Source organism: Phragmites australis, chromosome 1, assembly GCF_958298935.1.
Source record: "Phragmites australis chromosome 1, lpPhrAust1.1, whole genome shotgun sequence".
Taxonomy (NCBI): Eukaryota; Viridiplantae; Streptophyta; class Magnoliopsida; order Poales; family Poaceae; genus Phragmites; species Phragmites australis.
This window is the reverse complement of record NC_084921.1, coordinates 20,191,717-20,203,819: the sequence shown is the minus strand read 5'-3', so window position 1 is coordinate 20,203,819 and position 12,103 is coordinate 20,191,717. Positions and strand designations below refer to the sequence as shown.

At 42.0% G+C, this 12,103-nt stretch overlaps 1 protein-coding gene across 1 annotated transcript; it reads right to left on the bottom strand.

Moving 5' to 3' along the window:
• Positions 1-520: 520 nt before the first annotated feature.
• Positions 521-7,828, bottom strand: LOC133912427 (uncharacterized). Its single transcript, XM_062355145.1, has 14 exons — positions 7,582-7,828; positions 7,361-7,442; positions 7,176-7,240; positions 7,028-7,102; positions 6,663-6,743; positions 6,418-6,573; positions 6,229-6,324; positions 5,533-6,123; positions 2,607-3,190; positions 2,284-2,492; positions 2,086-2,210; positions 1,968-2,006; positions 1,626-1,691; positions 521-1,486 (listed from the first exon to the last, which is right to left on the bottom strand). Exons 1-14 carry the CDS (start codon positions 7,729-7,731, stop codon positions 782-784), a joined length of 3,024 nt encoding a protein of 1,007 aa, XP_062211129.1. The 5' UTR covers positions 7,732-7,828; the 3' UTR covers positions 521-781.
• Positions 7,829-12,103: the final 4,275 nt, after the last annotated feature.

The following is a 12,103-nucleotide window of genomic DNA, read 5'->3' as shown; positions in this document are numbered from 1 at the left end:
ACAAATAAAATTCAGAAACAATATCAATCAATTGAAATTTTAGAACGATGTTTATTGATATTGCTGCTCAATTGATTGGAATTGTTTAGCGTCGGCTTTGTTACAACTTGATTGAACTCTTGTTATGGGGTTAGCCAAGGTTGACCAAAGTCAAACGAGGTACTAATGTGATACCGTTCTCCTAACAGGAATCATGACAAACGTGATCAACATTTTGAGCAACGACCGGACTCGGATCCCCGAATTAGCTCCCAAAATGACCCATATGAAGTAGTACATGTGAAGTAAACAGGGGCACTGTTACGCGATCGTCCGTTAGAATGAACAGCGACAGAGTGGCTTGGCCCTTCGGCCCTTCATACACGTCTACAGTCGTGCAACCCTCTCTCAGATGCTCTAGTTTGTAAAACATGCGAATTATTCTGCCCATCTAGACCATAACTGTATATTGTCATCTCTTCTTACCATAATAAAAAGCAGAAGAGGTACAAAGGAAACTGAACCAGAGCAATGAAACAATGATAATTTTAATCAGTTTATGAAGGTATATACATTTCCCTTTTGCTTCAAACCAAGGTATTCACGATACATTAGTCCACAAACACCGATGTTCAAATCTATATAACAGAGAAGTAATAGCAGAACAGGGACAATTTGCCCATTACAGAGCAAACAACAAAATAAGGGGAATGTTCAAATCTATATCCTGTACTGCTTGTATTGTATTTGTACGTAACATGCATGAATAGAGCACCAGCAAAACCACACGGCCCATCACACTTCAACACGATCCATTCCACAGGTACTGGTAACCGAGAGGGATGGGGAGCTGAACCAGAACCGGTGTGCTTGTGACGCTGACATCATCAGAGTCCATGCTCCGTGCACTCGTATGGGGACGCCAGATCTGTTGCAACTCCGACCACGGTATGCTCCTCCCATCATGCAGCCGAGGGCTGCTGTGAATCTGCCTGCCCAAAGCCGGCAAATCCCATTGGTAAACCACATTGCCCATCTGTGTGTAAACCTGACGCCACTGGCCGTAGCTGGTTGCACTCGTGCCCACGCCGCACGTGTCACTGAACCCTGGTATATCATGTCTGCATTGCAAGCACTGATCCATGGAAACTTCCTGGGACGGCTGAACAGATGGAAACTGGTGCAGATCCATTGCAAACGAGTTACATGCAAACAATGGCCCCTGGTCGTGGAGAATTCTGCTGGAATACTGCAGGCCATCTGGATGACTGGGATTCAAGAAAAATGCTTCCGGGGTTTCCATCGTTGGAGATTGTTCCGTCACTACCCACTGCTGAGTCAGTGACTGCAGAAGATTTGCATGATAATCTGGAAGCCTATTCTGGAAGGTACAGCCTACATCGTTGTTCTCATTAAACGCTAAACTACTCTCAACAGAAGGCGAGCACATCAGGTATTCTGCATATTCTCCAGTCAGGTAGCCTAGATTAGGGACTTCCTCAAATTGCTGAAAAAGGCCAGGCCATTCGAGTAAATGATGCAAACAGCATGCATCAATATAAAAGATACGTCACATGCTTCAGTGTCCGATATGCCAAAAGACAAATGCTACTGAGTTTCTAGATTTATGGTATTCTTCATGTTACCTGTCTGAGTTCAGATGATTCATTGCAGACTTTATCGTTGCAAAGGTTGTAGCCATCACGTTTCATCTATACAGAGAAAGCAAAACTGAGACATAAAACTAAACTTTTCTTTCAGTATAAGAGTGTCACATTGATAATGTTCACAAAAATTAGCTGATTCCTCATCCCTAGATTCTAAGGAAAATAAAAACAGGTGTAAAATTTCATATACACACCATAAACAAGGAGTGATACTAATATTTGAACAATTCAGTGCCTCACAATGCCGAAAATGTAAGAAAACAGAAAATGTTAACTTTCTCTATGGCAAAACAATGACTGCCTTTGAAAATGCTTACTTACCAGAGAGATAAATTGATCCACAAACTTCTCTGCATGACACTGCAAAACATATCATGGATAAGACAGAAATCAAGATGTATCTTTCCCTTATGATAAATCCGAATTAAATAGTACTCACAGAAGTGGGAAGGGTAGCAATGTGTGTATGCTCATCTCCATAGATGGTTCCCACAGTTATTTGATGATTATCCGGTGCTTGGGACTCAAGCAGGCAAAGTGTGTAGTGAGATTCATCAACTAAGCCTGCCATGCGTGATGATCTTTAGGAGAAGAATGGGGTTCAAAGCAAAATATGATTCTAAGAACAAAAACTCACCATTACAGAACAAATACTTGGAAGGGTGAAAAGTAAGTCTTCTAATCTTCCAGGTACTCGTAGCTCCCTTGGTTGCATAGTATGGCATGGTTTCTTCCCTCATATATGGAATTTCCTCAGCATTTTGAGACTGAAAGAATTCGGATGGTGGCAATAACCAGGATGTTTCAAGACCATAACTTTTAGCAGCCTTTTCATTTAGTCCATGCCTATATAAAAGATAATGAACTTAGCCGTACTATCATAGCATCAATTTTCTAATAAACCTCCAATTCGAAATAAGAACAATAGATGGAGAACTTTTACTGTGTACAAAGCAACACCTCTGGGTTGTCAGAATGACCTCTGATAGAATCTTTTCAATACCAGGTTCACTGGTATTTATAGGGTGTCCACTACATGACTCGAGATACGAAGAAATACCCAATTGACTGCTAACGCCACCAGTAACAACTGGCTCCTCTGAGCTTCTGTTCTCACAGGGTGGTTTGATCTGAGTATCAACTTTTTGCCATCCTTTCCCTTTCAAGTTGATTTCTTGGTTGAAAGAAGTAGAAATTCCAGAGACATTTCTCTTTGAAGCAGTACACTGGGGTTCTGTAGCAGCATTATCCTCACAAGGTTCACAAGTTGCATTCCTTGAACTTGCGTTGAAGGAGGCTACAGAGGGTGTTCTGCTGTCTTTGAGATCTGCCGTGCCAGATTTTTTTGGGTCAACAATTGGAGCCTCATGGTGCTCTTTCAACATAATATGCAACGAGTTAACCTTTTCAGGGATTTTGTCAATACATGGATTACTTGTGTTCAAGGAAGTACACGAATGAGTACTTGGGAGGACTGACAAGGGAAATTGTTTCTGAGCTTTCATGTCCTTGTTGCCTATTGTCCGATCTACCTTAACCTCAACCTGCAGTCCTTTTGGAGATTCCAGCTCGCGCCCTTCCTTATTTGAAGTGCCTGTTAACTTTTGGTCCTTGGAATTCTGGGAACTCAACCTTGCAGTTTTGTTTGGACTACGGTTGTTGGATTCATGACTTACATGCACCAGTTTTGGAAACTCCTTTCTCTTCCGTAGTTGTCCATTTTTCCGATCAACTTGTTCATTATTGTGATGCAAATGTTTAGGAGCAGGAGTACTTGATGCACTTTGCTGTCTATCACATAAGGCAGAGCTGTGCATAAAGGTAGAGGAAGATTGAATAGTATTACTGGGATCAGATTCTATAGCTGATTTGGCATTGTTAACATGGATAGAGGATGGACAGTTCACCGACGAGCTGTTAAGCATTACACTAGGCATGCCTACTAGAGCTGCATTCTGCATGCATACAGCTGCACCTTTGCAGACGTTGAATTCGTTGGGCTTGCAATTTTCAGTTGCATCGCTATAAATATGAAGAGATCTATCTTTAGTTTGTTGTCTTCCCTTATGTAATCCCAGATCAATATTCAATTGACTGCTTACACAATCACTAACACCTGGCTCCTCTGAGCTTCTGTTGTCACAGGGTGTCTTGATCTGGGTATCAACTTTTTGCGGCCTGTTCCCATCCAAGTTGATTTCTTGGTTCAAAGAAATGGTAGAAATTCCTGAAACCCTTCTCTTTGAAGCAGTGCATTGGGGTTCTGTAGCATCCTTATCCTTATGATGTTCACAAGCTGTTTTTCTTGAACTTGCATTGAAAGAGGTTACAGAGGGTATTCTGCTATCTTTGAGATCTGCCACCCCAGAATATTTTGGACCTACAATTGGAGCTTCTCTGTGCTCTTTCAACCTAATATGCAACGAGTTGACCTTTTCAGGGATTTTCTCAATACATGAATTACTTGTGTTCAAGGAAGCACAGGGATGACTAGTTGGGAGCACTGACAAGGAAATCTGTTTCTGTACTTGGATGCTGGAAAACACGGATACGTGGTGCAACAGGCGTATCCGTATCCGACACCGTATCCGATACGGATACGCAGTGGATACGGCACCGATACGTATCCGTGGAGTATCGGAAATTAAATAAATCAATCAATTTCGGATACCTGGGCGATACGTAGTCGATACGCGAGTGATACGGCCCGGCCCAAGATGGCATCTGATTCCATGACCTAATCGGCTACTCCACACTCCACAGCCGCCTCTCGAACTCTCTCTCGTCCATCCGAAGCACCGCGCCGGCGACAGCATCCAGCACACGCCACCAGAAGGAACGCCCCGGCGCGCCGCCGCTTTGCTGCGACCGGCGACTACGTGCCGGCATCTAGCCCTGCCCCTCGCGGCGCCAGCGGGGCTGCGGCTCTGCCGCGCGCCGGCCCCGTGCACAGCCAAGTTCGGCAAGTCCGACCTCCGACGCCCCCGCAGAGGCCGAGGAAGCGGAAGGAGGACGGCGGGCGACGGAGCATCGACTTTGCAGCGCAGCAGGCAGAGGAGGACGACAGCCGACAGGTCAGGCTCGCTGCTTGCCGTCGGACTTGGAGTGCGCGATTCGGCAGTCGGGGAAGGCGAGCGCGGTGCGCGGATTTCATCAACTCCAAAGGCCTGTGAGCCATCGTATGATTCCTATTGCTCATATATGTATTGCTTCAATAATTCGATTCAAGCTTATTCTTATCTGCTGTAAAAATAGTGGTTGCAGTACTCATTTTGTGCACTGAGCAGTGAGCACCCGATTCACTTATCTTGGTTAGCACTTATCTTCCCTTTTTGACTGTTTAGACCAGTATACATATAGATATGCTACTCAAATATCTTTAAATTCAGACCAGCATAGTATAGATTAGCACATTATACTCAATTGTTCTGATGTTCTCTTTAAATTCAAACCTTTAAATTCAGACCAGTATAGTATAGATTAGCACATTATACTCAATTGTTCACTTTAAATTCAGATGGCAACTTCTAGTAGTGGTGGTGGTGCAACCTCAAGTGCTCCTGCTCGATCCATTACTGACCTCAAGGCTCCACTGTGGGATCATGTCACAATTTTAGAGAAACCAGCTGCAGGTGGAGGCAATGCTAGATGGAGATGCAATTATTGTTCAATTGAAAAGTTTTGTAGCTACACTAGAGTGGAAGCTCACTTGCTGAAAAAGTCCAACAAGGGAATCAGTATGTGCCCGAAGGTGACAATAGATGAGCTTAGAAAAATAGCGTATCCGCGTATCCGTATCCGCCCGATACCGATACACGTATCCGTATCGGTGTCGCGTAGCTTGGATGTCCTTGTTGCCTATTGTTTGATCTACCTTAACAAGAACCTGCAGTTCATTTGGAGATCCCAGCTGAAGCCCTTCTTTATTTGAGGTGCCTGTTGACTTTTGAAGGCCTTTGGAATTTCGAGAACTTGACCTTGCAGTTTTGTTTGGAGGGCTGCCTTTTTTGGATTCATGCCTTTCATGCAGAGGATTTGAAGATTTCTTTCTATTCTGTGGAAGAACTGTCAGCCTTTGTGGTTGTCCCTTTTCACGATCAACCTGTAAAATTGCTGCACATGCCTGCTGTTCATTACTCTGATGCAAATGATCAGGAGAAGTATTTGATGCACTTTGCTTTCTGTCACACAATGCAGAACTGTTCATAAGGGTAGAAGAAGATCGAATAGTATTCTCGGTATCAGATTCTACAGCTGATTGGGCATTGTTAACATGGATAGTAGATGGACTGTTCACTGACGAGCTGTTTAACGTTCCACTTGGCATGCCTTCTCGAGCTGCATTCTCAATGCATACTGCTGCACCTTCACAGACATTGAATTCCTTAGGCATGCAATTTTCAGGAGGATTAATAGACATTTTGAGAAGAGATGTACCTTTAGTGTTCTGTCTTCCCTTATATAGATCTAGATCAATCTATTTTGCATAGTGTTTGGTACAAAAGTACAAGAGCAAATTACAGTACTTTCCAGAGCTAACAAAAGATTGAATTGGAATCCAGAAACAGGAAAAATAGGGTACCTTCTTAACACTTGAATTGCAAAGCTTTTCAAGGCATGGTGTAGGGTCCAAATTAAGTCGGGGTTGCAAAGCATTGAGGATGGTGGACTCGGCAATCTGAAACATGCGAGACCAAGATAAATCAGGCAGGCTGTTGAAAGTAGTGGATGACATAAAATCTTGTCTATCGCATGTTTAGAAAGTGCTGACCAATTGATCATGATATGTCCATGAGGCATCCGCAATGGAAGATAAATCTTTCACAACACACTCAGTTCCCATCCTAAGAAGAACTCTATTGACTTTTGGGAAGTCATCTCCTGAATCATCACCACCATTAGAGAAAAAGGATCGGTAGTCCCACACCTAGGTATTGTACAGTGTACAGAGATCACACCTGAGCAGAAATACAATATATGTGAAAGTTGCAAAATTGGGGTACGGTTTTAGCTAACCTCACACACAGTAGACCCATTTTGAAATTTGCAGGGGATGCCGTGTAAGATGTCCTGAGGCAAGCAGCCATACTCAATATCCTGTAAAAAGATATTACAAAGAATTATTAAACTGTCATGTAGACAAAAGCAGCTGCGACAGAAAGAAGTAAATAATCAGGGGAATAAATTTCCTTATGGAATGTTGAATATTTGAACTAGTTGGCAAGAATGAAGTGACAGACATAGCTATTTGGTTCCAGAAAGGAATACCAGCCAACAATGAAATAGAACTTATAATCGTTCTGATCATGGTGCCATCATCAGAAGAGTTACTTAATAATTATAAACAAGTTACAGCAGCTAGAACAAACACCAATACATACAGAAAACAAAGCTTTTGATGCCCTGCTATATGGCCGCTTCTTTGGATCATCGCCAATCAGATACAAAAACATTCCCTGTACAGAAAAAAACCATAGATGCTGTTGGAACTGCAAGTTGCAAAGAGAAGGTTGCAATTCACATACAGACCTTCCCCAGCTCTCCAATTGAATACCCATCCGGATACAAGTTCAATGCAAAGGACGGCTCAATATCTGCAGAAAATAGCGTTTGCACAAAACGACTTGACAACAAAGGACCAATTAATAGAAGATATCACAACGACATTGGGCAAAAAAGGCGTATGGCTGCAGGGAAGTCAACTGTGGCCTCACCTGATTCAAGAGGAACAACTTCATTTCTATGTGGTAATTCCGATCGAGCAGCGATTCCGCTATGAAGCCACGAACCAGCGACCTACATCAATAGAAACGCAATGGAACCATGTAATTAGTGCTAATGCAGGTAGCGTCCTGATGAACACGAAACCACTATCGAGGTGATGATCATCGTAGGTGACGACGGCGGTGAGGAAAAATGAGGTGAGAGAGCTCACTTCCCACGGCGGGCGAGGAGGCGGGGGCGGCCCGTCAAGGGACGCCGCGGCGTGAGGACGCGGCGGATCGTCGACGGCGTGGGTGGAAGCGGGCGGTGGCGGCGGGTAGAGGCGGCGCCCACGGCGAGAGAGCCTTAAGGAGACGACCATCGCGCACGCAGCGGCAGCGGTGGCGTGCGGCGATTGGGGTCGGTAGGGTTTTGCTTTTGCGTTGGTTGGGGTTACCGCCGAGAGAGAGAGAGAGAGAGAGAGATGGCGCGAAGAGAGAGGAGAGGCGGGCCGGGTCTTGGCAATGCAAGGAAAGAAATGTCCGATGGCAAGAAAAAAAAGGAAAAGACTCGGATGGCAACAAAGAGAAAACCTTAGTCGCAAGTTTTTTTTTATTAAATTCAGTCACATATGCAAATTAAATAAAGTTACGACAAAAACTCATTCACAGTGGTTAATAGGTATGTAGATCACTTCTCAACCGTGGGTGCAAAATCCATTATTTATTATTAGGGTATGTCTCCAATTGTAAAAACTTGTACCCCTAATCGTAAAAATTATTCACGATCATAAAAACCACTTCGCGACTATAAACCTTTTTTATCTTTTTATGACCATACATGTCTGTAATTGTAAAAAGAAATAAGTTTTAATAGTTGTGTGGGTAAGTTTTAAATCAGTATAGTTTAAAACAGTTATATATGTCCATGGCCGTAAAAACAAATAAGATTTTATAGTTACGTTGGATAGGTTATATGGTCACAAATGTGACCGAGGTATAATAAAAATCTTAGATGATTTAGAGCTAGTAAAACTATTATTATTATTATTATTATTATTTACATAATAAAAGAAGATGACTGTCCTACCATGGTACTAGAAAAAACAAATAGCCTAGAAACCTAGAAATTCAAAAAAAAAAGTAAATTATTTTACCTTAATTACAAGAAAAATCAATGCAGAGATCAAGAAAGATTTTAAAATAGAAGGGAGGAAACTATACGTATAGCTTCAATCTAGAATCCAATTGTAAAAGCTGATACCCCTAATCATAAAAATTACCCACGACCATAAAAACCACTTCGTGACTATAAAACTTAGTGTATCTTTTTATGGCCATACATGTCTGTAACTGTAAAATGAAATAAATTTTTATAGTTGTGTGGGTAAGTTTTAATTCAATATAGTTTAAAACAGTTATACATGTTCATTGCCGTAAAAACAAATAAGATTTTACAGTTGCGTTGGATAGGTTTATATGGTCACAAATGTGATCGAGATATAATAAAAATCTCAGATGATTTAGAGCTAGTAAAACTATTATTATTATTATTTACATAATAAAAGAAGATGATTGTCCTACCATGGTACTAGAAAAAACAAATAGCGTAGAAACCTAGAAATTCAATAAAAAAAGTAAAGTATTTTACCTTAATTACAAGAAAAATCAATGTAGAGATCAAGAAAGATTTTAAAACAGAAGGAAGGAAACCACACGTATAGTTTTTAAAAAATTCAAATCTAGAATTGTGAAGAAATCAAGAAACGATGACAACTGATTCCGCGCTTGAGCTTACCGTGTGACGCTTGTTTCGAGGTCCACCAGCCACATAGGGACAGATGTCAACCTCCATGGAGTGCTTATGTGAAATTACTGGATCTCGCCGACTTTCCACTTTTCCATTCCCTTCCATGTCAGCTATACAGAGAGAATTGAAGAGGGGAAAAAGGCCTTGCTAATCAGCACAAGGGTGCCACACCACTAGCCGGCCGAGACCAAGTCTAAGAACATGCCACTGTAGCAACTAAGAGGGTACATGCCTGCTAGTGGGCTAAAATCCGACCTTCTGGTTTGCAATTCTTGTGCATCAAAGTGACAAAGATTGAGCTTATGCTTTGGAGATTGACTTGATAGTAGAAATCATCACATAATTGATAGAAACTCCTTGACTAGAAAAAGGTGTGATGACACCATAATCCACCGTGTCTTCTTCATTTGCTAATGTGTTGAATTCTGAGAAGCGAGATTCATCTTCTCAAATCTCCTTCTATTTAAGTAACGAGAGTTACTAGAAATTGAGGCCATAGTTGTACTTAGGTTAATTTGACCTACAAGCTATATGATCACATGAGCGACCATCTTGACCTCCAAACCCTACAGTTTGTCCATTGAAATTTGTCATTGGAGATCGAGGAACCTCCGCTAGCTTGTCGGATTTGACGTAGTTGTCGGGTTTGAAGTTGTTGTAGAACCCATTATCATTGGAGTAGCCCATTGCCAAAGACTTGATGCGCTTAGTTGATGAAGATATGTCTTTGAACGGATCAGTGATGTCCTAAGAGAGAATGAATTAGGATACTTAGAACTATTTTGGCTTTAAAAAATAATACAAGATAAACCTATATTAATTTCTATCTAAATATGCTCTAGGTTTATCTAGTGTATCTACTCTACCTATCAAAACACTTGCAACCTATCTAAGAAGGTAAATTGAAAAATTATAAATGCGAAAACGTAAATAAGGTAGAGAGAGTAAACTCGGCATAAGGATTTTTTTCCTATGGTATCGATGGCATGGATGCCACCCCTAGTCCACATTGGAGCTCCACCAAGGATATTCTCCTGGTCGGCACCCAATCACGACTCTTGGGCCACAAAATCATAAAGACAAGGCTTTCACCCGGATGAGCCACCAAGCCACCAAGGCAAGATCTCATCACTAGCCTCTCTTTCGGTTCCTTGCCACTGTGATCATTTTGGAGCTTGAGCCACCAAGTCAAGGGTCTCCGCTTCCTTGTACACGCTTCTCGTCGTCGCTCCACACCAAATCTGAGTGTCAACAAGCTTACCTGTGAGTCATTAAGACTCTAAGGTGCTGGCGTACCACTTGGTACAAGGTTGAATCCCTTTTTTTGATCCACTCTCTAGTCAGTAATAAACTAGCAACACTCTCTATGCCTATAAATACTAATCATTCACTAATCTTGTGCTTAATCGGCTTGGATAATCACATTAAGCACTTTGGTGGCTTGGATGTCCTCTCAAATGTATATGAGCTTCTCTGGACTCTAGCAGCATGCCACTTACTTCAAATGACTGAGTGGAGGAGTATTTATAACCTCAAACCCGCGTACTAACCGTTAACCCAATGGCTCAGAAAAAGTTGTTAACACCGGATGATCCGGTGAGAATAATAGTACTAACACCGGATCATACGGTGAGTACACTCTCACAAACTAGCCGTTGAAACCTCACTCAAGCATTTGTGAACACCGGACATACTGGTGTATACTTCATCTCCGTCACCGGACTATCGGGTGAGTTATCCTAAGCTATCTGAGCATTTCCTTCTTCTCGGTGTAAATTGCTCCGGTGTAAACATCTAGTGCACATTACTTTATTACCAGACTATCCGGTAAGTTAACTTCAGCCAACCGAGCCAATGCAACCCTCTCTGGAAATAATGCTCTGGTGTGCACATCCTTCATCACCGGACCATCCGATGCATTGATCTTCATTCTGCCTCTTTACACTGTTCATTGTCCGGTGTGTGCAACACATTGATCACCAGACCATCTGGTCCTTTGATCTTTAACTTCAATGGCTGCAAACTTCTCTGGACAAAATGCTCCAGTGTGTATTGTGGGGGAACCGTTCAAATAATATTCTAATTAATCACCAGGAGGATCATTATTCATAATCATCACCTCGATGATTAACTAGAATATCATCCTCGTAGTCCCGATACGTATTTTGTGTACAAGATTGGAACACGTGCCTTTATAACATATAGCATCACAACACAACTTAAGAAAGAGCAAGTAATTAACATTATATTACAAGTTCTTATGCACTACCAAGTTATTACAATTTACAGCAAAAGATAGGTAGGAGACTAAAACATGCTCAACTCCTAACCAACAAAAGAAACTACGTAGCAGAAGCTAAAGCTATAAACAATAAAAGAAGGATGAAGCCATATGCCCTTAGGCTCCATCAGAAAAGCACACCAATTGAGTAGGATGCACTACTCATGCCTGTCACCACACTTGGCAGGCGTGAAGTAGCCAAACACCGCTTCCTCCTCACATGTAAAACCTGTGGAGCAGCTAAGTACGAAGGTACTCGCAAGACTTAATCCATATAGGTTACATATACATAAACCGACTCCAAGGATCATGCATTGAGCCATTAGCAAGGAAAAATATCACAAGATTAAGTACATTAATATGCTTAAGCAACCTAGACATATGTGTGAGCACCTAAACTTAACTAACAACAAAACCATTATACCCTGCAATGATCGACTGCACATAAATGTAACTGGAACCATGAACAGGTATGTAACATGAACCATCTTCCCCATGACCAACATATCCAACCACAAACCACAACTCGTGACTCTACGATGGTGTGCATGGACACAAGACATGCTCATGACCAAGAGCACAATATTTCAAACTATTTTTACACCCTGCAGGGGATACTCCATTACCCACACGACACGAGGACCATTCGGCTTGCATGACTACA

Excerpts from the sequence above, each read along its gene's own strand:
- LOC133912427 (XM_062355145.1), bottom strand. The coding sequence starts at position 7,731 with ATGGTCGTCTCCTTAAGGCTCTCTCGCCGTGGGCGCCGCCTCTACCCG. Across the intron at positions 2,007-2,085 it reads TTGCTACCCTTCCCACTTCT|TGTCATGCAGAGAAGTTTGT; the intron begins GTGAGTACTATT and ends TATGTTTTGCAG. Across the intron at positions 1,487-1,625 it reads AATCATCTGAACTCAGACAG|CAATTTGAGGAAGTCCCTAA; the intron begins GTAACATGAAGA and ends GGCCTTTTTCAG.